This window comes from Crocodylus porosus, unplaced genomic scaffold (assembly GCF_001723895.1).
Source record: "Crocodylus porosus isolate Cpor-Errol unplaced genomic scaffold, CroPor_comp1, whole genome shotgun sequence".
Classification (NCBI taxonomy): domain Eukaryota; kingdom Metazoa; phylum Chordata; order Crocodylia; family Crocodylidae; genus Crocodylus; species Crocodylus porosus.
The window spans coordinates 3903622-3930467 of NW_017728929.1; the positions used below are offsets into that span (position 1 = coordinate 3903622).

Below are 26846 nucleotides of genomic sequence, written 5' to 3' on the forward strand. Positions count from 1 at the left end.
CCTTTCTCTGAGTAAGAGCAACAGAATTAAGTTGTATGCTGCAGCCTTTTGTAGTACCTAACCTTTTGAGGTTTTATTCCTTTGTGTGAATAAGGGGGGGGGAGGGTGTAGGCCAGGTTGAAACCTTTTAGATCAGGATTCTGCTAATATACAGTTAGCCCTCTAGGCTCAAAATGTATATATGGAATCCTCCTGATGGTACCTGATCAATCAGCACCTGTTGTAACATATGCAAAAATCTATATTTAAATAACCTTAAGGCTGTGATGCAATCAAACAAAAGCCTGTAGCTTGGATTTGTCCAAATCCATGTGTGGTGCAAGTCACTGTAAACAGGAAAAGTCAACAGTGCAGGCTAAAGACAAGTATGAACCTTAAGTTTCCTGGCTTTTTTCTGTTGTTCTTACAACCTAAATGTGGTATTTTGTCTTTTTTTTTCTACTTCCTTGTTTTTATGGAATTCGTAGTAACAAAGGAAATATTGAAGTGTATAAACATATGCTTAAACTCAGTCATTCTTGCACACTCAACACTTGTCAACTGATATTAAAATTGAAATAAGGAAATCTCATTTAGCTGAAGCACTGGGAGTGGATTGAATATTGCAAGTCACTTGGTTAGTATGTTTTGCTTTGGAAAGTTATAATAGGTCACTGGTAAACCTAGCAAGTTTTCAGGTCAATTTAGTGAATCTACAATGCTTATAAGAAACGCATTAGCAATATTAACGTGACATTGTGGAAGGGAATCTAAGTAGCTTCTAAGGTTCACTCTGGATAGTTTTAATGATGACATACCCAATTTAAAAAAAATATTTATATCTGCCGTTCTTTGCCTTTCTTATGCTAAATGGTCATCTAATAGATCTTGTTTGCATGTGGGGTTTTATTTTCTGCTTGTAAAGTCATAGGCTAATTATTTCTTGTTTTGCTGGAATACTACATTTCAAGGATATTTATGATGTACGCTCTCATCTTGATTGGTTGTTGAATCTTTAACAAAGTTATACTTTAAACAAAATATTAATCACTTAAGATAAAATATAACCAAAAATATTTAATATACTCAAAATAAATCTGCTCCTGTCACTTCCCCATCTGTAGGATGTCAGCATCTCACTAGTTCTTTAGCTACCTTAAAGGCTTCAAGAGCATGTAAAATAATGAGCTGAAAAAGAAAATGCTTGAAAAAGCACGTCTTGCTTTGTATTTAGTGACTTGAGTTATATCAGAAAAGTTGGGGAGACAAACCTATTTTTCCTCCTTTCTAGGCATCTTAATTGTGAGAAACAATCCTGCCCTGACCAGAAAGTTAGACTAGAAGAAACAAGTTTTGCCAGTTGCTAATCATAGGATGACTAATCACACATGAGACCACAGTTGCTGGATATGCACGTTCTAATTGCCAATACAATGATTAATCATATGTGGAATAAATTTATATTTAGTAGGTAAACATACTGGGTTGTTCTAGCCTTTATTTTTCTGTGTTGCAGTAGAAGCCTGATCAAGATAACAATGTTCCTGCTGCTGTGTAACCATAGAGCAGGGGTCGGCAACCCCCAGCACGCGTACCATTAGTGGCACGTGGAGACATTTTTCCTGGCACACAAAGAAATTGTTTGTTTGTTTTTTAAGTTGCTGCTCTGGGCTCTCCCATGCAGCCACAAGTCCCAGCGCCGTGGCAGGAACCGGGGCGGAGCCAGAGGAACATGGGCACCAGTGTCTGTGTTCTGCTGCCCCCACCCCTTGCTCCCAGGCTGTGCACTGCAGCCTGGCTGGCCCCCAGAGGGAGCCACAGATGAACAGGGCTGGAGCCAGGGCAGGTACTGTGCAGGGTTGCTGCCCAGGAAGTTTCCAGTGGATGGCAGAGCCCTGGGCCCAGGTAGGCAGATACCCTGTCCCACCCGGGGCAGTACTGAGGTGCTGAATGCTGGGGCCCGGCAGTCGGGGCAGGGTCTGGGCAGTGCGGGGAGGTGCTGTGGGCAAGCCAGCCTGGTTGGGCCCTTAGGAGGGCGGGGGCTGGGCAGGAAGTGGGGGGGAAGTGGGCGGAGGGCTCTGTGGGCTCAAGCTGTGGTGGGCGGGGGTGTTCAGTGCTACCTCCGGCACCTTACAAGGTAGACATTGTGGTTTTTTCAGCACTCTGGCCAAAAATCTTTGCCTGCCCCTGCCATAGAGCATGTCTTAAGGTGTGGTGTTAGGACTGAGGGCCACATCCGGTTCACCAAGGGGTTTTATCCGGCCTGTGGTGGGTCCTTTGGCAGGGCAGCCTGAGCTGTGGTGTGTGTGCCTGCTGATGGGGAGGCATGGTGGCTGGACTTGATTTCCATCTCCTTCCAGCTGCTACTGCCAGTCTCCACTTCTGGAACTGAGCACCCTGGCCTCTTTACCCTGTATGCCCCCTTGGAGCACTAGATAGAGTGGGCCGATGGGGTCTTCATGGAGAGCAACCCAGGGCCTGCGCAAGCTGGGTGGTGGGATGAGGCTGTGAGTGGGCAGGGAGGAACGTCTGGGAGCAGGGGAGATGGGTGGGGCCAGGCCTGGGGCCAGGATCACAGAGCGGTGACAGGGGCAGAGAGCTACAATCTGCTGCATGTCTCTGTGACAGGTGCTGGTCCTGTAGGTAGGAACGTGCCAGGAGCAGATCGCAGGTCTGCCCCAGACTTCGGCACCACATTGTCACCACCCTGTGATCCCAGCCCTGCCCACCCACCTTACTCCCAGATGTTGCTCCCCACCAACCTGTGGCCCCATCCCATCTGCCCATCCCAGTACGACCTGCCTGCATGGGTCCTAGACCAGTCTCCATTGGAGCCCCCAGGGCTGAGATCCTTGGAAGATGAGAGCTCAGTGCCTGGCCCTGAGACAGAGCCACTTAAGGAGTGTTGGTGGGGTGGGGCCAAGGGGAGCACTGATCCAGCCCACAACAACTTGCCAAAACACCCTGTTGTGGCCCTCTCCCTAAGTGGCCCTCTGGCCCAAATAATTACCCAACCCTGTGCTAGTAGGTCAGTACACACTTGGTGATGTATTCCAGAGCTCTGATGCATCCCACAAGGAAAAACGGTATGGAGAGGGGGAGGGTGTGGGCACACGTGTGCATGTGCTTTATTTACTACGTGCTGATGAATGTTCTTAAAGACACTGTCTCTCTACCCCTTACCCCGTGAAGATGAGGCTTAGGTCGCTGTGATGGAAACTTTTATATAGTGGTGTCATTAAGTGTGAATTCTTTTTAATAACATTTATTTATTTACAAAAGTTCAAATTTATATACAGTTGTATTGGCATGTAACTATTTTTTCTTAGAGAACGAATGCAGGCTTTTGTGCTAGCATAAGTTGCATCTGCACTCTTGGTTTGCTGGTTTAAGTATACTGGCAAAACTTCTATAGTGTGGAAAAGCCTATAGGTCAGTGATTATCAAAAGGTGTGCTGTGGCACATTAGCGTGCTATGGGAGCAGCAGAAATGTGCTGTGAAGTATTATACTTTAATTAGTATTAGATCTGGTCTGCAGAGCTCCCCACAGATCTGGAAAATTGGCAGTGGGGGACCGGTGGCAATTAATGCTGTCCCTGCTACTCATTCACCAAATTTCCAAGCCCTGTGTGGTAGGGTCAAGCCCTGGCTGGGTTGACTCTGCATGGCAGGATTAGGTCCATGGACTGGATCCGGTCTGTGGACCAACCTGAAACTGCTCCTCTGGCCCCTGGGGCCAAAAGCTTAGGCACCATAGCATAAATCCATGCAAAATATATACACACACAGACTAACATATGGAGACGCACCCCTTCCACTCCCCCCCCCCGCCCTCTTTTGGGTGTAATAGTGAAGAATGCTGCTAAATTTAATCCAGAAAAAAAAGTGTGACCCAGGCATCAACAGTTTGGGAGGCATTGCTGTGGCATAGACAGTGCAGACTTCAGGAAAATGCAAGAGCCATTTTTCGACCTGTGAGTCTTGTCTAGTTCAGAGGTCTGCTATACATGATTCATTGCAGGATCAGGGGCATTCAATTTTACAAAAGGATTTCAAGACTTGTAAATAGAGAACTAAGATCTTTTTGTTGTTCGTTTACAAAATCAGCAAATCTACTTTGTGCCAATTTTAGGGCCATGTTTTGTCAGCTGTTATGCAAGGAATCCAGTAACTTCAGTGGTACTGCTCATGTAAGTAAGGGCTCTGGCCAAATTGTCTATTCTGTAATATCAGTTTAGAGATGTATGGGCCACCCTGACTACTGCTACTCTGTACAAGAAATTCTGCCCTTTGGTAGATTTTTCCACTTGCCTCCTTAGTACAGACATTCAAAAAGCCAAAGTCTGAATTGATTCAATCTTTGCAGGTTAGACTGTGACTGCTGCTTTTCCAGTCCTGATGAATGTCTCTTGAAGTCAAAAAAGCTGGGTTTCTTTTTCTCTCCTAATGGCACCAGTTACTTCAATAAAAGATTATTACCTCACTTCAAATCTTTTTCTTATGCCCTTGCACTGTCATGGGTATGAGGACAACGCAACAGTGTTACATAAACATTTGATGAAGATGTATAAATTACTATTATTTTATTACTTGACTGCTGGTTTTTTGTTTTTTTTTGGGGGGGTATCCTTGTATATGCTTATCTCAAAAAGCAGGTAGTCTGTATATGCAGTTTAAGGGCATTTTGATTTCAATGAGTAATAAGTATGATAGTATTAATTGCACTATATATTACATTTTTTAAGCTTATAATTATTAAATAGTGATGACCATAATTCTTGTTTTACTTTTATGAATAATTCCATGGAAGCTAATAAGACAGTTAAGCGTAGTAAGGTGAGTATGGTTTTGACCTGTCACGCTGTACCCTAAGGTAATCTGATTTCATGCTAGTTCATGTTGGTTTAACTTCACTAACCTTGGTGAAATTATTCTTATTTACATTGGTGAGCTTAGAATTGGGTCATTAGGGTTTATATTTGTATATTAACACTTGCATTTCCCTTTTTATGTTTGATGTAAGCACCTGTTCTGCCTTGGTTTCTCATGCTGAATAGTACAGGACTTTGCTGAGGAGAGCTCAGTGTTAGTGGCAGTAGGAGTTGAACTGGTGAATCTAACTTATTTATTCGTTCATTCATTTTTTTCATTTATTTATAACACATCTATCTATACATGTGTGTGTTTATAAGGTCAGGAGTTACTATTACAGAGTAAAATTATTGCAAAATAAATTAGATGGACTATAAAGGTATAAAATAGAATATTCAGTGACCCCATACTAGCTGGTTGCTTTTGGCATGTTTTAGTTAAAATATTATATTCAATGCAATGCAATTCTTCAGGCAGTAACTGAAGAGGCAGTCTGTGTTTCAGCCCAAAATTAAAAAAAAAAGAAAAAAAGAGTATTTTGTGATCTTGATATGAGCTATTTAAAAGTAATGCTGTACCTCATATAACTTATAAAGGATTTCATTAAATTGTGCAGGAAAATTGAGTTACTCTATAGAATGAAGTAGGAGTATGATGGAAGTGGTTTTTAAATGCTTTTTTCTCTTTTTGCTGAGTGAGGAAACCTATACAGTACAGTCTTTTTGGTTCTGTGGTTTGTCAAGATGGTGCTTTATAAAGCCTTGTTTAAAAAAGTGTGGTTCATTATGTTCTATATTAAGCAATGATGTAGCCAGACATTGGTCTGGTAATATGCAGCCCTGAAAGTTCTGGCTAGTCAGGAAATAAAATGGCTGTTTGAAATAACATTTACTGAGTCTGTAGGTGGAGAATGAGACAAAACTTTCTCCCTCCGGAAAGTTTTTTGGGAAAAAATCTTTTGCACGAGTTGTTTAAAATTTAAATTCAGCACACTTTCTAAACTCTTAAGATTATATTTAAACATTTAGAATGATGTATATTAGATCTATTTATATATTTTTGTTGTTGTTACCAGCGTAGGAATGCTGCCTCATGATATTTTTCTACCGTTTTAATTCAACATATGATTAAGTTTAGGAGTCAATGGATGTGTGAAACTGAACTGTGCCTAAAGGCCTTTTATTTTACAAAATAGTACTAATTTTGCATGTCAGTAGAGTATGGCATGCAAAATTAGTAGCATTTTGTTCACGGGCACCTTTAATTCTGGCATTTTCTAACTTCTGAATGTTAAAAGAATATTTTTCTATGTAATAGATAACAAGTAGAGATTGACTGTAATCTTTGTTTATAAATTACAGATGGAAGATAATTGCTGTTAGAAAAGGGAAATTCTCTTCTAGCCCATGATTTGCTTCTAGATACAGATTATTAGCATCTATTTGGTTAACGGAGTTCTCACAAATAAGGATAATCCTGTGTTTGGTGCTTTTATTTCTGCAATACCCATGTCAGACTCTTGCATTACATTTAACTATTTTTGCAAAAATGCATTTGCATATTAGTGTTCTATATGCCTTTTTTAATTTAAACTTTTTTTAAAATGTCAGTGTCTTTTTTTAACCTTGAATTAGTTGTATGTTGCACTTTCTTGGTATTCCAAAAGCAGCAGTAAGAGGTAGTTAAATTGGAAAAGACTAATGGATAAAAATTTGGCATCTTTATTCAGGGAAATTCCAGTTGATCTCACCATTGTGTTAATACAGTAATAAAGTTGCTATTTGATTAAAGGTCTGGATATGCAATATTGTTCTGCTCAGCATCTTTAACTCTTCCCATGGATATATGCATTACAATAGAATATTGTGTAGAAGGTGGTAGGGTAGGGTGGCACCTAAGGATGCATCTACATGTGTGCTTTAATGTGCATTACCTTATTTTAATGTGCATTAAAGCATCACTAAAACTGTGCTCTTTAGTTAATGTACGTTTTCTTGATACCTCACAATGGAGGATGCCTGTACACAAGTGTAGAGGCTGCTCTGGCACGTTGGAATGCCAGCACATCAGAGCAGACTCCGTTTAATTGAGTCTGCTGGGATGTGGCAATCGCTGCGCTCCAGCAGCCTCCACTGTCTCATTAGAAACAAGTTTCAGTTCAAGTGCCCCCACCACCACTTTCAAGCATGGAAACACCCATGGAGACATGGTGGCGCTTTAATTAGAGCAGCTCTCCCACACCCTCAGCACGTGTAAAATTGCCCAGAAGTACTAGATTTAATGTTCATTAACTGATTCACATTAATGCATGTGTAGACATGCACGTGAAACTAACTGGTTCAAAGAGGCGCAGCCTTTCATATGCAAGAGCTTTGTCCGATGCAACAATGTTAGTATCTCAAAGTAATAGGTTGTTACCTACCGGAGGCTATTCCTTTCTGAACCAGTTTAGAGCAGGGAGGTACTTTTTAGTAACTAACTTCTGCCTGACTTCAGCCCATTGCACAGAGGTGGTGATCTGTGTTAGGGTATTCTGCTGACCTGCAAAATGTAACACCCTGTATGCAAATAATATGCTGTTTCCTCTAGAAAACACTTATAGTTAATTTACACAAATTTTTAGAATGATTGGGCAATGGTGATAAAACATATTAAAAGGAAAAAACTCTTACATTTGTTAAGCTGTTGCATACTGAAATGTTTTTAATTCTTCTAGCTTTAGCACTGCAAAGAAGATACTCGGTGATCTTTTCTCAATGATTCTATAACCAATTGATGTAACAATGGTACTAATACTGGGACGCAGACTGAATAGAGAGGATAGTGGGATCCGTGATTCCCCTGCATCCAAGCGGAAAGTTTTTGAAATGGACCCCAAGTCCTTATCGGGCCCTGAGTTCTTTGACTTCTCTTCAGGATCATCCCATGCTGAAAGCATACTCCAGATCTTCAATGAGTTTCGTGACAGCCGCTTGTTCACAGATGTGATTATCTGTGTGGAAGGGAGAGAGTTTCCCTGCCATCGAGCTGTTCTTTCAGCCTGCAGTAGCTACTTCAGAGCTATGTTTTGCAATGATCATAGGGAAAGCAGAGAGATGTTGGTTGAGATCAATGGCATTTTTGCTGAAGCAATGGATTGCTTTCTGCAATATGTGTACACTGGAAAGGTGAAAATCACTACAGAAAATGTGCAGTACCTCTTTGAAACATCAAGTCTCTTTCAGATTAGTGTTCTGCGTGATGCCTGTGCCAAGTTTTTGGAGGAGCAACTGGACCCTTGTAACTGCCTGGGAATCCAGCGGTTTGCTGATACGCACTCACTCAAGACACTGTTTACCAAATGCAGGACCTTTGCACTGCAGACATTTGAGGATGTGTCTCAACATGAAGAATTTCTTGAGCTTGGGAAAGATGAGCTTATTGACTATATTTGCAGTGATGAACTGGTGATCGGTAAAGAAGAGATGGTATTTGAAGCAGTCATGCGCTGGGTTTACCGTGCGGTTGAGCTGCGAAGGCCAGTGTTACATGAACTTCTGACACATGTGAGACTCCCTTTATTACACCCTAACTACTTTGTTCAGACTGTGGAAGTAGACCAACTGATTCAGAATTCTCCAGAGTGTTATCAGCTGCTGCACGAAGCAAGGAGATACCATATACTTGGTAATGAAATGATGTCCCCAAGAACTAGGCCACGCAGGTGAGGAGCTATGTTTTCCTATTTTTCTTATACGCTGTAGAAAAAAGTAGTTTGATATCCAGACTTGTGTTTATTTTTATATAATGGATGTGTAATATGTATCCTAAGTTTACTTATATAATCAGGTCAATTGAGTCAGTTATTCACACACATAACTTTACTTATGAGTCTTTCTATTTGAAATTAAATGGGACTACTAATGTCAGTTCTCTTATTCAGATGTGTAGTAGTTTACTAAATGAACTTATAAGTACCTTCTGCATGTTTGGTAAAGCCATATGCCAGCAGTGACTAACTCTTGTGCATTACACTCTGCCCACTAACCCATTTTTTTTCCTTATAATTACTGTAAAGTGACATAAGTATAATATTTGGTATGAAGGATGTTAAACAGAATTTTTTAGATAGTGTATTTAGGCCAACAGTGAATCCTTAAAAAATCCTGTGTGTTGTATCAAAAATGTAACCAGTTTGTTGATAATCATTATAGAATGATAAAACAGAGCTAGAAATTAAATTGTAAATATACAAAGTAAATAATAAAATAGTGCCATTAAAATATTTTAGTCTTCTGTATTGTAAAATATTTGTAAAACCCAGAAACATTTTAACTTACTATTCCATAATACAAATAGGAATGTCTACTAGAATTTTGTTACTAGAAAATATGAAACATGTTATTGGTAGGGCTTACAGGTAGAGGTGCACCAATAAATTGGTCCATATCATGTCGGCACTGATAAAAGGAAAATTGACATTATCAGCAATCGGCTTTTTTTAGCTGATGTGGCTGATAACATTACGGATTAAATGCATGTGCATGTGCGCAGCCACAGCATGCATGCGGCCAGCCTGGCAGCTTGGAGAGCAGTGTCCAGCTGATAAGTCTGTTGAGGGAGGGGGAAGAGGTAGAAACAGGGAATGAGCATGGGGGTACAAATTGAGTCCCATGCAGTGAGAGAGTGGAGTTGGGGCTGGGGCAGGTGCTGCACAGCTGGGGTGGAGTGTGGGATGGAGACAGGGGGTGCAGGGTGGGAGGGGCAGATCTCGCTGCTGCATGTATCTCCAGGGGAGCATTGTGGGGCATGTGCCTCCCGGATCTGTGTGCAGGGTGAGGGTGGGCTGCTGCTGCTGCTGCAGGCTGAGGCCAAGGGTAGCGTCAGGCTCTTCCTGGTGGGGGAGAGGGGAGAGGAGCTGGGCCAGGGATGTGCTTGGAGCAGACAGTGGCAACACTGAGGTAGGGCTCCAGGTGGGCTTTGTTAAATTCTGGGGTGCCTGTAGTACCCTCTCCATAGCTCCTCCCTACCCCAGTGCAGCTGCCCTGAGCACAGCCATGGTTGAAGCCCTCCCCCCCACCACCATGGAAGAGCCCAGTGCTACCCCATCTCCAGCCCACAGTGGCAACCACTCTCCCTCTGGAGGGGCCTTTATCCCCCCCTCCCCCCATACCCCTTCCTTACCCCCCACAACAGACTTACCAGCTGGATGCTGATTTTTAAGCTGCTGGAATACATATCAGCAATTGAATTGGTATCGGCCACTATGGCTTGTTAATAATTGGCCATTGGTATTGACCCAAAAAATCTTTTATCGGTGCCTCTCTACTTAGAGAAAATAATGCTGTGGTATGTTTTGGTCAATTTTGTGAAATATCTTTCTGGTAGTAGCCTTGTATAAACACAAGTTAATTGGTTTAAACCAGGAGTTGTCAACCAAGGATACATGTACTCCCAGGGGTACTTGGGATAGCCCCAGGGGATATGCATGGTGGCGCAAGAAAGCAGCGTGCAGCAGTGGTGCAGAATGGTGAATGGCAGCGGCAGTTGCCACTTTCAAGCTCCCTGCTCTGCGCTGACATCAAGTGCCACTGCCCCACCCCTGCCGCTGCCATTTACCACTCTGCTGCTGCCAGCTTCACATCTGGCTGGCTGTCAGCACGATCCCCGTCCCCTGTCTGGAAGGGGGTGCAGTCCAGAAGGGATACTCACCAGAAAGGGTACATTCCTCAGAGGTTAAAAAGCCCTGGTTTAAACCATGTTAGTTAATGTTTTTTAAACTTTTTTTAGACTCATGGATTTAAGTCAACTGGTACACTTCTTGTGTAGACAGTCGTTTTGACTTTGGAATTATGTTGCTTTGTTCTTTGTAACACTTGGGTGCTATCTAATCACTGCCCAAAGAGCCTTTCCTTTTTTAACAACTTCTAAAAGTTTCCTCGGAGAGAGAAATGGATGGCAAGCTGTTGTCCCATTGCTAGTCCTCCAGCCTTTCATTCCGCTCTCATCTTTGTAACAGAAGAAATTCTTCATAGACTCTTTCAGTGCCAGGGTCTCAAACTGCAAGCTCTCATGAGGCAGTATGTGAAAACCTGCTGATTCTTGTTGAAAAGTTGGCTTTCCAGTAGTTTCTTAGAACTTTAAGAATGTTAGAGGAATGTAAAAGGGATCATGAAGTTCAGTATCAATTTCCTACTCATGGGGATATAGGAGTTACTCAAGCTGTCTCTTAAAAGTTGGTAAGATTCAGTTGCACTAGCATCTTGAAGCTGAACAGCTGCATTAAGTTTTATAGTGGCATCTAGTGGTTATGTTGTTGTAGTGGAGTTCTTATCCAAGATTGGTTTGTATACAGACATCCATACTCAAAACTTGCATTTCATACTGTATACCTGGAGTATCTTCAGACTGTCTTAAACATTTTAACTTCTCAGCTCCATTTTAAAAATACTTTTTTTTTTTTTTTATTTCACTACTGTATATCTGGTTAGCATTATTTATACAGCACTCAGGTATGGTAGGTTCTTTGATGGACAAAATCAGGGTTTTTTTCTTTTGTTTCCTTTTTTTAAAAAGCTTTCAGAATATCTTTTTTTTCAGAAACTATTTTTAATGGGATCGTTTTGCACTAATGGAAGGAATTGTGTCCATCCAAGTATTTGTTGGCGTGTACTGTGTGATACTCTTCCTTTAGTTGTTGAGAAGAGCTGCATAATTTCCTGTAATAGACAAGTATTTGTAAATTGTTCTTTGAATGCATTAGATCTAATGATACACTAATAATGTGGCCCTCCATCTTTTTCACTTTGTGGACCATTTTGCTTTGCATCTTCTAGTCCTTCTGTATCTGTTTCTCATGGTACTTCATTCCATGAGCTACCACCTCACTCTCACAAGGAGCATTTTTTTATTTGGCTCACTTCTTTGTGTTCTTTTCAACTGTTGATTAACAGTCTTGGACTACAAGATTAACATTAGACTGAAGGTCTTGATTCTCATTTAGGGAAAAAAAATCAGTATCCAAGCTTCCTTGTTTGTACATATCTTCCATGAATGTACTTGGATTTGCCTGGGGGAGGTGACACTAAGAAACAGATAACTTGAGGCTAAAAGAAATCTTGTTCTTCTAACACCTCTAGTATTATCTTAAGGTGGAGTACTTGCATGCACTCAAATGCACATGTAGACTGTGATTGGGGCTGGATGGGGCACAAGGGTGCTACAGTGCAGGGGTTGCCTGTTGGCTAGCCATATGCTGTAGCATCCTTGTGCCCCAGCCAGGTCAGCTGCTCCCAAGTGCAGTATCTTTACGTGCCCAGGACCACCCCAGCTCAAATTGCTATGGTCCTGGGTGACATGAAGACACTGTACCCAGAAGCAGCTGATTCTGGTGTGAACTGTGCTAGAGTTTATTCAGGTGCATTAATATCACGTGTAGATGCACCCACTAAATAATAATTTTTATTTTTTAACCCTGTGTCTTTCCCAACTTTGTTTTTTCACAAGAATATTGCCTCCTATATAACTTAAACATCTGCATTGGTTTTCTGTTTTCACTCCTAGATCAACTGGTTATTCTGAAGTAATAGTTGTAGTTGGAGGCTGCGAACGAGTTGGGGGTTTTAATCTGCCATATACTGAATGCTATGATCCTGTGACAGGAGAGTGGAAATCTCTGGCTAAACTCCCAGAATTTACGAAGTCTGAATATGCAGTATGTGCTCTGCGGAATGATATCCTAGTTTCAGGTAAATATAGTGCCAGGAACTTTAAGAACTCTTTCTTCTTCCTTTTTCTTTTCAAGGGTACTCCATAGTCTTGGCACAACATTTTACAGTTCTTTTGCTCTTTGAACTTTCAGAAACTGCTGAAATGCAGACTTCATGATCTATATCCCTAACCTTTATATTGATTAGCTAATCTGTTTCTCCAGAAATGTTGACCATGACTCCTTGGCTATATTTTTACAGTGACCCGTATGTTTTCCTCCCTTTTTTGTTTTCAGTGAGTAGTCATTTATAGCTGTAGCCAAGGCATTATCTGAGTTTAAGGTGATGCAGAGGTCTTATTTAACATAGCTAAATGACTTTATGAACTAAAGTACAACTCCACAACCTAGTACGTCCCCTTCTGCACAAATTAAGAATTTGGCTTTTAAATGATATCGCATATTCCAGTGTGAAAACTGATAAAGCCTGTTTCAGTGCCAAGAGTATAAAATGGAGACGCTTCAGTTGGAGCTGGATGTGCTGAGCACCTGTATCTTCTATTGACCTCACTAGTTCAGGCCCTTAGAATAGATAGTAAGTTGGATCTGTGCCTGTCATGTGAATCTGTGGTGGTATACTTATTAACTAAATGATCTCTACCTATCTATTATCTTTGTTTGCTCAAAGTGACTGTCTTTTAAGTGTATCATATTTTTTTCATTTGAACAGTCAGTGGAACTGAGAGGATAGATGCATGCTCAAAGAGGGAAACAGTCAGCATGAGGTATATGCTTCATAGTACACAAATCTTTAAAACTGGTGTTCACTCATGCAATTTGAGCTCAAAGGGTATGAGAAAAAAACTGGAGTGTGAGAAAATGTCAATAAAACATCACTCAACCTCAAAAAATATTTTGCTACAAAAAGCTGCATATACTTAATATTTATTTGTTCAGCATACTTATTTTGAATGTTTTGCAGGATAAAACAGCACTCCTCATCATTCAGTTTCACTTAACGGTATTTACTGTTATCTTCACATTGATTAGGAACATTTTAGAAGTTTTAGGCAATTCGATGGACTTTTGAGAGCCTTAAATTTTGTGCACATAAACCTATATTAGATGTATAAGCTATAATATTTTCCATGGTCTGCTATAGTGGAGCATGGCAGAGTTTTTAGCAGTTCTTTAATAACTACCTTAAGCAAAGACTCATTGATTTTTGTTTTGTATTCTTTGCTTTGTTTAAAAAGGTGGAAGAATAAACAGCCGGGATGTCTGGATTTATAACTCTCAGCTTAACATTTGGATCAGAGTTGCCTCCCTAAATAAAGGCAGATGGAGACACAAAATGGCTGTCCTTCTTGGTAAAGTAAGAGAAACTTTTTTTTTTTCCCCCTCCCTGAGCGTTCAAATCTAAAAGAAGTGCAGTCCATGGGTACAAACAAATCATAGGTCATTTGAATGGCTTAAATATAGGTGTATGTTTTCAAAAAGAAATCTGTATATTAAGAGGTGCCCAATACCTACTTTATGCTCACGTTCTTAACTTTTGCAGTTGCTTAACCAAATTGATAGCGACCTTGTCAGTATCATCCCAGGGCTTTTTTATTTAATATTCTGTATATTGAAGATCTAAATCAAAATATAAAGCAGTTTACAGAAACTGTGCTTGCTATATTTCTGAAGGCTTCCGTTATTATCCTACATATATTCAATGACTAGGTTCTGCAGTCCTAAGCTTTCATATATAAAATGTGATTTGAATATGTGGCTTTATAGAGGACAGCAGCTGCTTCAGCTAGGGATTAAGTTAGGGAAAACAAATTGAGGAAAGAAGGTAGATATGTTGGCGTGTAGAAGATGACAAATCTGTATGTCTGGTTCATGAAAGGTAAGTGATGTGATAAGCAGTCAAGTAAAGAACGTGACCCAGAGGAAAGAATGTCCCTTCAGAAGGGAAGGAGTTAAAAAAAAGGTTAATCTGGAAGGAGTTTCTTTTTTATTTCTGAATATAGTTTGTTAGTAGCAAGTGAAGAGAACTGCAGAACATTAATGAACTGGATTTGTAGTATGCTGGATGTTTGTTTTGTCTCCTTAATCTGGCACATACCAATACATAGATGGTCCCCCAGGATTCTTAACATCAGAATTTTATAGATGGTATTTCTTTTCTCCTGTGAAGAAATTTTCTGAGAATAATAGGCTTTCACTTGTGCAACAGATGAGAATCTTAAGTTTCTGACATTTTGTATGAGTTTAAATTTCCTTCTTAAGGAAAAACTGGAAATTGGTACAAAATGATGATAGTTTCTCGCTGTCTTACGCAGGTATATGTAGTTGGAGGCTATGATGGGCAAAGCCGACTCAGCAGTGTAGAATGTTATGATTCATTTTCTAATCGATGGACAGAGGTGGCTCCACTGAAGGAAGCTGTGAGTTCTCCAGCAGTGGCCAGCTGTGTGGGCAAGTTATTCGTGATTGGTGGCGGTCCTGATGACAATACCTGCTCTGACAAGGTCAGTTAACCATATACAAGAAAAGAGGAAGGAAATGTTAATAACACTGATAAAAATGTAAGTGTTTTTTGTCTTGCTGGGTTATAAATCTTCTGACTTATTCTATTCTGTGAATATTGACTATATTACTCAGAATAGGAAAAACTGCTTAATAAAATACGGGTGCACTGTTCACACAGTTTGTCATAGTTGTAGCATCTTTGACTTCATGCACTAATAGTTGATGAGAATTCTTGATCAAACAATATTCATGGGTAAATAACTTTCCAGGGTGTAATCTATTACTGTTTAATGGTTCTGTTTGTTTTAATATTGCAGATGCAGAGCAACTTTCTATTTTTTGTCAGGCATGTTCTTCACTTCGTGGGACATCCAGCTAGATGTTGTTGATACTTTTAATTTCCTTGAATCATAACGTATATGTATTTCAACCTGTAGTTGATTTCTTTGTAATTAAGTTAAACTTAAAATATGTTTTACTTGCTTTCAGGTTCAGTCCTACGATCCTGATACCAATTCTTGGTTGCTCCGTGCAACTATCCCAATTGCAAAGAGATGCATAACAGCTGTATCTCTAAACAATTTGATCTATGTTGCCGGAGGGCTTACCAAGGCAATATACTGCTATGATCCAGTTGAGGATTATTGGATGCACGTACAGAACACATTCAGCAGACAGGTAACAAATACTTTAAAAAAAAAAAAATCTTTGGAGATGTCGAAAAATATACCATATTATTCTGTTTACGAGTCTACTTTTTCCCTTCTCCAAAAGAATAAAAAAAATTTGATTTATACCTGAGGTCTTCCTGCAATGGGATCTCAGCACGCTTGACTGTTCTACTTGCAATAACCCCCTCTCCCCTCCCAAAGTTAGAATTCTTTCAGTCCTTTTTTTTTTTTTTAACTTTTTTTGGGTTCTTTTCATTTTGTAGTGGCAGTAGCAAGTCAGAGTCTTTATTTGTAGTACCAATTTGTATTCCTGGGAAAAATGTTTTTCCCTAACCTTGAACCTGAAAATGTGCAGCTAACTTATAAGCAGAACCATATGGTATATATTATCTTTGATTTAGAAACTGTAAGAAATGAGTGCAGAGTTTAATCCTGTTCAGTTTAATTATTCATATTCAGTTATTCTGGCTCTACTTGCTGGTTTATACAACATAAATAGAAAAAGTGATTTGGAAACAAGCTTGGGTAGGAATAATTAACATATCCAAATGTGGATTTATTCCCAGCTCTATTGAGTTACTTTTATTTGGTTAAAACACAGATTTCTACCAATTATTAATGTACATTTTTAGAAATGACAAAATGTTGAAGTGTTTTGTGTTTGTTGTTTGTTTGTTTGTTTTTTAAACAAAGCTCAGAGCTAATCTTTGCACATAAGGGCAAAGTATAGCGTAAAACAGCAGAAAGCAACATCCCAGCAATCTGTGATTGAGCCCTCCAGGTAGTATTTTATGTGTATGCCTCCTTCCTGGGTAAACTATAGTTGTATGTCATCTTCTAGAAATAAGCTTGTGTGTGTGTGTATTTAAGAGATTTTACATAGATAGATATATAAATATTAGGCCTGTGCAAAGCAGAAAGTATTCGCTCTTCAGATTTGGATTCGAATCACTATCCAGATTTTTTTTTTTTTTTCAATTCGGCCAAATCCGAAGATATTCAGCACTGAATCTTATTTGGTGTTACACTGCACAGGCAGGCAGTACTGACAGGAGCAGCAGGACAAGCCCTGGCTTGAGCTGGCAGCCCCGAGAGAAGCTACAGGGTCCAGGGGGATCGAACCAGGAGCTGGGCAGTCGAACTAGGAGCTGGGGGGGAGCCCCTGTTATTTCCCCCAGCTCCCGATCATTCCCTCAGCTCCCCAGTCATTCCTTCCAGCCCTCACGGCATCTTCTGGGGCTGCCAGCACTGCCTGCCTCTCCCCGGCGGGGGAGCAACCAGATGAGGAGCTTGAGCCGGCAGCCCTGGGAGAAGCTATGGTAGCTGGGGGAATGATTGGGAGCTAGGGGATCGAACCAGCAGCTGGGGAAAAGCCCCTATTCATTCTCCCAGCCCCCGCAGCTACTCCTGGGGCTGTCCACGCTGCCTCACCCCAGCGGGGGGGGCAGCCGGATGAGCAGCTGGACAAACTGTGGCTTCTCCCAGGGCTGCTGTCAAGCCAGGGCTCATCTGGCTGCTCCTGCCCATGCTGTCTAGTGCCTGTCTGTACAGTCTATGGCCAAATCTCTCTGAATCTATTCTGAGGCCTCCAATTCGATTTGGAGAAATTAATGAGTCTTCCAATTTTTTTTTTGGTGCAGATTTGGAGATTCGGCTGCGAAATTGAGCCAAATCTCTGGATCGAATCGGCTACCAAAGCTTCACACTTCTGCCTGTTTGTCTGTCTGTCTCACACACGTTGAAGTTTATTTTTAGAAGATGACATACAACTATAGTTGTATAGAGATACATTTATATATCTATTGATAGATGGATATATTACAAAATTTAAACCTGTTCATGCAGTACTACAAAGTAAAGCAGTTGACTTGTCCTAAAAGAGATTTGCTCCTGTCTCCCCTTTTTTCCTTTCTTCCATCTCTTCCTCTTAATACATCTTAGTATTTCTTTGCTCACATCCTCTTTCCATCTTTATTTTTTTTTTTAAAGTAACTTCATTTAGACCTAGCATCCCCCTTTTTTAATCTCATATTTACTCTGTTGTTGGTTTCATAATTTTTTTTCTCTCCTTTTTTCCCCCCTTCATTTTCTACTGCTGTTCTCTTATGTTCTCCTTCCTGTTCCTATTCATGTTTATTTGGGACAGTTTCACCCTGTGGTAGCAGTAACAGCCTGGAGATAAATGCCGCTGCCACCAGGCCAAACTGCTCTGTGTGCCTCTGTTTTCAGGAAGTACGTCAGAGCCAAACCAGGAAAAGCAGCAGCAGAAATGGCACACTTGTCTATTTAATGTAATGCAGAAAGGTGTCCTTTCTGCTGCAGCCACTTCTCAGTTAAGGTCTGCAACCCTTGAAAACTGAGTTGTGCTGAGTAGTTTCGTACTTCAGTGAAGGTGGCAGTTCCAGCATCACAGCACACTTGACATGTTCTCATAGCATCCCAGCTGAGAACTGCTGCCTTGTATGGTAGTCAAAATGCTATACCAAATTTGACTAGAGCTTCAGGTTTGTGTTTTGGTCTTTTGTTTGTTTTGAGTATTTTTTAATAGTCATGTATCTGTTTGTATATTTGGTAAACAGGAAAATTGTGGCATGTCTGTATGTAATGGCAAAATCTATATCCTTGGTGGAAGACGAGAAAATGGAGAAGCCACAGACACCATTCTCTGTTATGATCCTGCAACGGGCATTATCACAGGAGTAGCAGCCATGCCCAGGCCAGTATCATATCATGGCTGTGTGACAATTCATAGATATAATGAAAAGGGCTTTAAACTGTAAAGATTGTGTGAAAGATTCCAGTGACCTGATGCAAGACAAGATTTTTAAAGATTATTAAAACAGGAAACTGACCTTTCCTTAAAGATCATGGGAAAATAAATTCCTGGTGCCTCTTGAGAAGGAGATTAAACACATGCATAAATTTAATCAATTAATGCTTAAAAGGAAAAAAAAAACTATGTAATAACTACAATGCAGTCATTTCTGCTCTGCATTTTGGTCTGACAGCAGTGTTAAATATTGTATTAATTTTAGATTGTACCACTTTCTGTTTAATCGATAATTTACGGTGCTGGATATGTTGTTGGGAAAGTGCCTTCACAAATATTTGTGGTTGTAAGGAATGATGTCTGCATTTGCAATCTATTAATAGAAACCATTTAATCATGTAAACCTTCAAAGAATTATTTAATTGTAAAGTGTGCATATCATTCTGATTTGATAAGTACTACATTCTTTTTACAAAACAAATTGCTTGCCTTACCAAAATGATGATGATATTTCAGGATCACCCACTACTCGGGACTTTTTTTTTTAACTTAGTGCTTTATAGGAAAAAAATGTGTAAAATCCTTGAGAAATATTATTCTTTGTTACTGGATGATGGAGAACCAAGATGTAAGTTTGTTTGCTGAGCTACTGCAAAATATTGCGATAGCTCTTGCTTCCTTATCACTATGGACCTTAATCATAGGTTGCTAAGAATTTATTTGAAGTCCTACAAATACAGGACAATATACATATTGAGAAACTAATAATCCAGGGTGTGTACCTATATTTGTGAAGCAATTCTGTATTTTCCCTTAATTGTACAGATGAAATCTGATGGTTCCTAGTTTAATTTTTCTTTTACTAACGCAAGGTACTCTTCAGCTGCTCAGTGAATAGGGACCAGTAGTTGAGGGGTACTTCATCTCTCCAGTTTCCATCATATAAACTATCTGGTGATAGAATCAGGGGCTACAGGCCTAACTCCATAGCTTTTATAAACTGGGCTTTGGGGTATCCCATTATGCAAAGGTCGGGTGTACTTGCTAACTATATTTTGGGTCTTTTTCAGACAATCATTTCTCCCCTTCTTCTCTCAGAATGGTTAAGTTTTTTGCATAACTCTAGAATAGCTATTTCTCCAGACTGTTGCCAAAGAACCCATCCATTTAGCCACATGAAAACTTTCACATAGCATGTTTCACTAAGGCTAAGGACAAATATCGCATTTGTCCTGGCACAAGTTGTGCCTTTTTCGTCACAGAACAGAAGAATCCCAAAATGTAATGCATACATGCTGCCCTTCCTATCAGGGTTTAATGAGCAGCTGAATGCACTGCTGCCTTTCTGCCACTGATGCAGTTGATAGAGTCCTGGGACAACCGTTCAGACATATTTTGTAATGCTCTGGGACAAACAGTAAGCACTTCTTATGTTGTGAACCTTTTTAGTGGTTGTCCTAGGGCAGTGGACATGGATATCTGAATAGTTCACTTTGTCCTCTGATTTAAAATGGCTTTCTCCTAGAATAGATACAACTTCTGTTTTGTACCCTAATTTAATTTTTGAGCCTTAGTGACTTTCAAAGTATTGCCCCATATTTTGGCTCAGTGCTTTTCAGTTAACTCTTGCTAAATTTCTTCCTCCCATTCCTGCTTGTATATCTGGACATATTTCTCACACTATAAACTTTGCAGAGTTGGGGAACAGGTTCATGAAATGTCAAGTAACAATTGAGGATTTGCATGTGGAAGGGGCTGCTTGTGCACCAGTTCCCAATGATCACCAAAAAGGTGGAGATCAGTACTCTCATGACACTCTTCCTCATTGTGTCCTCTATAAGAACAATTCTCTTCCTCTCTATAAGAACAATTCTGCCATCATGAGCTAGCAGAGAAAAGCATGTGGTCTGTGCAAGAACAACTCTGGTCTGCAACAGGTCCCATGAGATTTAGCAATTTAAACCTTTGCTTTGTGGAGGATGGAAACAAACACATGCATATGAGAGGAAACTAAATAGACTAGGATTTATTTTAGTGTAGAAAAGAGTAGCTTGATGTGGAACATGATGTAGATCTCAAAATGTTAAATAGTAAAGAGAGAGCAAATGGGGATTTATATCCTCTAGTTCTAGTACTTTGAGAGATCATAAATAATAAAGTGAAGCTATTGGATAATGAGTAGGTACTTTTTCACACAGTTTAACTAACTTGTAGAACTCATTGCCACAGGATGTTGTGGAGGCTGATTCTTTGACCCAGTTCAAAAAGAGAACTGATGAATCAGTGAATTAGTAACTAGCGAATCAGTTGCTGAGCATGGGTGCCACCATGGTCCTAAATGGGAAACAATTCAGTAGTTTAGAAAAGTGGAGGAAGGGGCAGGAATTGTGTAAATTTTGCCCTTTCCTATATTTCTTTGGTCCCTGTTCACCAAGCCTGACTTTTTAAAAAGGTAATACCAGCACACGTGAATAAGGTCCGTTGACAGCAGTGATAATTGCACAGGAACTGTTGTTCACTAATATGGTAAATAACTTGTGCATGAAAAATCATTGTAAGTGAAAATCTAAATGTGTTAGAAGCATCTGTTCGGAGTTTTTGAAAAGAGAGATTTCTTTCCTACTATGCCTATTACGTATTGATAAATTCTTGGTGGGTTTTTTTACTATTAGTCCTTATAGTAAGCTGAAATGTGTTTATTTTGTAAGCATTTAGAAATGTTGTTTGTATGGAAATAACTTCTAATTTACATTTAAGATTGTATTGCACCCCTGTAAACACAACTCATTGCTTTTTATGATTCTGAACATTCAATCTAGTATTTTGTCCTTTCAGTATATATCTTGTTAGTGTTACATAATAACTCCTAAGTAGTTGCTTACTGTACCAATATACAGAGTAGCTTGTATGTAAAAGACCATTTTTAATGCAGTTCCATACACCTGTAGCAATAATGGAACAGCGTTGTGATTTAACTAAAATGGCAATGCTATTTATGCAGTAATTTCTTAAGTAAACACTCAACATACTTTGCTTTGGACTCAGTATATATAGTTGCAGTTATGACCCATTCTGTTAATATTTTTTAATTTATAGAAGAAAATTAGTTGATTTCTTTTGGCATACAGAGAATGTAACTTTTTTCTTTCTTTTTTTTAGAGGGGTTGAGTTTTATTAATGATCCCTGTTCTTGAGTCTTTTTTTTCCTCCAAGGCATTTCATTTGGGGGCAAAAGAATTAAAAGATTAAGGTTTCTACTTTTGATTGTAGCTTGCATGCTCCAATAAAAAAGTAGATTCTGTTTGTTTTTCTTTTTGCTAATCTGAGAGAAAATACTGAAGTGCCTTCTAGCATAATCAAAGAATGTCCGTGATGAATAATAAATGTGCTAGCATCAGGTAATGATATCAAGGATATACTTCAGAGTAGCCATTCTTTTCAAGCTTTTCCACCCGCCTAGGAAATCACTCAGTTTGTCTAATATTTTGCTAACAAAATGATGTAATAACTTGTTAAGCATTCATCTTTGAAGGAAGTTTATAGATTAAGTATATTCTTTGTTTTTAATGTCCATAAGCTTTCACTCCGTTCACCTGAATCTGGATATTTGGTACTTGAATTAAAATTGCCTATCAAGAATGTTCCATCCAAATTTGAGTATAGCATCTTAGTGGAATCTACAGTCTGCTGCTTTTACATGTATCATGAGTGCCATCAGCTTTTCAGTCATGGGCATGTTAATTGCCTGTAGACACTACTAGGCAATTCATTTTTGGTAGGTTTTCCCACCTCCCCCAGATGTCTAAAGAACTTTTAGAACTTTCTCCATTTATACCCTCAGATAGTTCATCAGCAGGGCATGCCTGCTGTACACTTCAAGGATTAAGCACTGTGTTTTCTTATCAGTGACCAGTGGGACTTCTGTGTATTTTTATTTTTGACTCCTGCACCAATACAGTCAGCATCCAGAATTGCTTTAATATTCTCACTGCATGGTGGACAGGTATCTTTTACTCAGGTGATACTGGTATGGACTCCTTCTGTTTTCATCTATTCAGGACTCTGTGGGATTTTCAGCATTCAGGTTTTAGGGAAAGGTTGGCAAAGGGGGTGGCAGGGAGGGGTGGAAGTGTTTACCTGGATAGAGGAGAAGTTCAAAGGTGCTTTGGACCTGTCTGCTTGAACTGAGAATGTTGATGATTGTTAGGATGTCTTCCATGAAATGCAGTTGGATATTCTATGGTTGCTCAGGTCATCCCGTCTCTGAAGTGGTGAGTTGTAAGGACACAAGAAGTAATCAGTTTCCTGCTATTTAAGATCCCTTATACAACATGGTGTGTATGTATTTTTTGGGAGGGCCTAGGGGAGACCTTCATTGCTCTTGACCCAAACATGGAGGCAATGGACTTATAAACTTATTTTTTTTCCAAAGAAAATAAACAGAAAGAAACAAAATGGGAAGTGGAAAAAGTATTACATATTAAATTCCATTCCAAATGCATTGCATTTGTTTGGTTGTCAAGGTTGCTGTAACTGATATCTTTGAGACACTCATTATTCCAGCTGTTGAGGTATATTTGACAAAAAGATTTCATGTTTGGCATCTGATCATGTTCAGCTTAAGAGAAGAAGATGTATTTATTGATATACTTTAAGAAAAAAAAATCTTTCTAGTGATACAGCTAAGGAAAAACAAAGGTTCAGTTTTCCTGCTTGCCCAATTTGGATAAGACTCCTCTGGTTTTCTCTGCTGCTGAAGATGGCAATAGCCCATTCAAGAAGATTATGAAACTTGCCAGGCTTGATGGTTCAGAAGCAAAGCAGATGTTTTCATTTGAACTTAGACCCTTTTGAATACAAGAAGGTACAAATGAAGTACCAAGGAACTTTGGTGTAAAAGTCTGAGTCCTGAGTACTGAAAAGGAGTCTGCTAGGTGGTATAGAATTTCAAGCAGAAACTTGATATTTGGTATGGGGCCAAACAATGATTTTTCACACATGTAAGAATGTATTAAAGAAAACTTGCATGCTATAAGTCAAGACTTGAGGTAGACTTACTAAAAATCTGGTTATATTTTTATTGTTTGAACATGTAGGTTCAATGAGAACTATAGCAAAAAGAGTAGTAACCAACCTCCCATCCATTCCCCAAGGCTGGATTTATAAGTCACAACCACAGTTCGGAGATGCTGGCAATACTTGCCAGCAGTTACAAATAACTGAGATTTATTTGTGCACAAGCGTCCATGTAATATAACTTAGCAGCATATATCCATTCGTTATGTTACCTTCAGAGAGTGCTCTTGTAACAAGCGCTCTCATAATGCTTCAGTTGATCCTTTTAATTTATTCATTTATATGTAGCTGCTTTTGTGTGTGCATAATTTTCTGACCATTTTTTAGAAGCATGTCTGATCAGTTATAAATATGTAAAGCTTTTGTATGTAGCATGTTAGCTATATTTAAGTAATGAAAACCAATATATAGTTGCAACTTGCTTGGTATCTCTGGTTCCAAAGAAAAGAATATTTTTAGCATTCAAGGCACAGATGTTTTTGCAATTCTTTAACTTGTTCTCAATATGAGATTGGATCATTCCTGCTGGATTCTCATATTTTGTGAAGGTCAGTCGTGCTGCCAACAACAGTAAAATCCTGATCAACTAAAGTAACTTCTACACTTGTTAATTAAAATAAATGTTTAAATCCATTGATGCAGAATGTGCATACTTCTGACTTAAAAGTGATGGGAGGATTTAGTCAGGCAAAATCAATTATGTGGTGAGAAGTTCTCTCCCTTCCCCCCATTCCCAATTTTTCTCTTTTCCAGAACTGCCTCTGACATGAGAGATTTTTTAGTTTTGTTAACCAGCTGTCCTTAATGTGTATAATAAACCTTTTTTTGTTGTTTGTTTGCTAATAGCGTGTATTATAGTTCAGGACAGTCTGACACATCTGTCAGAAATAGCTTTAGGACAACAGATTTTATTTTGTTTTCCTAGAATACATAATCTGAAGCAATAGTACAATGCAGAACAGCAGTAAGTGAGACCAAGAGACTTGAATATAATGTACAACAGTGAACACTTGGCCCACAGGTCTATTTTCCTTCATTGCACTCCCATAGGAACTTTTAAATTACTTAATAAAGGAAAGGGAATACATCTGCTAATCTTCATACTGACATGATTATGTATTTACAGAAAATGAAATGGTTTTAAAAGTTCCACCAAGAGTTAATCTCTCTTTCAGGAACAAACTGGTACAGAAATGAAACATGAACAGAAGTGCAGACCACTTATGTACCAGACTCAGCACATTAATTTGCATAAAGCCAGTTTTTTAAATCCTCAGTTCTGTTTGGACAGTGGGACAATTTTTTTTGTACTATAGCACAACATTTCAATAACATATTATGTACCTGTTATATTTAAATGTATTTCTTGCATAATTCTTTAAAAGTTTTTTTTGTTTTGTTTTGTTTTTTTAAGTTCAATGAATCTAATAAACACTTGTCTTTCAGATATTATTGCGTGTTGTGTTTAGGCCACAGAAAAATTGGCAGAAAGAGGGTGGTTGGGGAGTCTGCTAAAATCTTGCTGAGTTTTTTGGGGTCCCTGTCCCGCATGCTCCCCCCCCCGCCACCAAATGGTTTAGTTTGGTCATTCCTGCCCACTTCTGAATCCATCCTTTGTTCTCTCCCCCAAACAAGATGGTTTTCCCTGTTGGTTTTAACCTGCTCATTCATGCTCACAGCTAAATTGGAGGGAGAAAAGGTGCACAGGGAAGGGTCAATGCAAGTTTATATCCCATCCACATTCTATGGAAACCCAGTTCATGGCTACCTGCATCCACTTGTAAGGAAGAGGAGCTGGCCTTTATTGCCATTTTTCAAACTTATGCTGTTTGATTTCAGGCTGATATGTCTCTAATTTGAGTATTCAAGTGTTAAAATATTCCACATTATTGGGTTCTTCTGAATTTGTTGGCCTTGAGGATTGATTTTGTTTAAATACTGAAGTGTTCCTCAGTGTACACTGCAAGGTTGGACTTTTAACTTGTTTTCCCCTGAGGCTCAACTTACCTGTCTGTAAAAAGAAAATGCTTACTAACTCCATATGCCTAATTCATTAACTTTTGCAAAGAATGTTAAGATTTGGGTGAAAGGTACTACGTTTGTAGGCTCCTATTACAGAACTTAGAACGTAGTAGAAAATTACTTATACTGCAAATATGCATAGTCAGGATCCTAGTATCAGTATCAATGAGTTATACTAGATTTTTAAAAAGTTCTTAAGTCCCATGTCTTAAAGAACAAAATGTGTAAAAAGTATCTGGTGCATTTTGAGGTACAGTGACTTGTATGTAAAGACAATGCCATGACACAAGAGGAAAAACTGAGAGCAAGAGTTCTCATGTTTGTTAATGACCATTCTGAGATGTAACTCTGAACCTTACATCTGGGAAGGTTGCAGTTTTGTGGTGAGAGTGGCTGTGTAGCTGTAAGAAAGCGAGCATTGGAAGACTGCCCGGGCCACATTTCAAAAAGATGGTCAATTTATTTTTCCTCTTGGAAAGTTATTTTATCGTAGAAAATTCCATTCAAAGGTCCATGGTACTGATTAGGGAGATGCTGGCTCTTGAACAGTTAGGTAGAGGGGGCTTTGTTTTTTTTTTTAACTTTGTCATGTTTCTGTAGCTCCATAATGACCTTGAGAAGCTGATTTAGTTCACATGTTTTCAGCAGTGTAACTTAAAAAAAACCCAACACCTCTGATCCAGTAATGTTGCTTGACCTTTCTTAAGAGTTGTCTACAACAGTTGTAGTTCTGAAGTTGCTACTCCATCATTTTGTAAGAGTGTGGTACCTGAGGCAAAATACTTGGGGTATTTATGCACATACCTTTTTGTCCTGCAGTGTGCTGGAGATCCAACACCTCAGAGCAGACTCGATTAATTGAGTCTGCTCTGCACACGAGCTGATATGGCACAGCACAGTTCACGTGCAGTTGTATAAGCAGTGAAATGTGCATCAGCACACAGAAAATGGCAGTGGTCACTTTTGAACTAAAACACCTTCTACATATTCAAAAGCATGCTACCGCCATTTTCTCAGCACTGATGTGCATTTTGCTGCTTATACAATTGTAAGCAACACAGCGCTGTGCGCTTTTCAAAGTGCCTGGCACTGAGGTTCTTGCATGTATAAAAATGCCCTCAATGAGGTGTGATTGAAGGCTAATACAACATGCAAGAGATTATTGTAGATTTCATAACAGGACATCTAAATTTGCTATAGGAATGATTTAAATGTCTACTAGCTGCTACTGTTCTGACCCCATAA

The 26846-nt window shown here is 39.4% G+C and overlaps 1 protein-coding gene across 2 annotated transcripts in view; it reads left to right on the plus strand.

Moving 5' to 3' along the window:
• The window catches only part of KLHL24 (kelch like family member 24), a 27502-nt gene extending 2478 nt beyond the window's left edge, over positions 1-25024 (plus strand). Inside the window, exons 1-7 of one of the 2 annotated variants that reach the window (XM_019542933.1) lie at positions 3817-4170; positions 7569-8555; positions 12395-12579; positions 13796-13914; positions 14873-15061; positions 15552-15740; positions 18313-25024. In XM_019542933.1, coding sequence (XP_019398478.1) covers positions 7636-8555; positions 12395-12579; positions 13796-13914; positions 14873-15061; positions 15552-15740; positions 18313-18513 — 1803 coding nt within the window. In that variant the 5' untranslated portion in view covers positions 3817-4170; positions 7569-7635 and the 3' untranslated portion in view covers positions 18514-25024. Of the gene's footprint in view, positions 1-3816; positions 4171-7568; positions 8556-12394; positions 12580-13795; positions 13915-14872; positions 15062-15551; positions 15741-18312 lie in introns of those variants that run through there. The other variant, XM_019542934.1, reaches the window with a different exon arrangement.
• The last annotated feature ends 1822 nt before the right edge of the window (positions 25025-26846 follow it).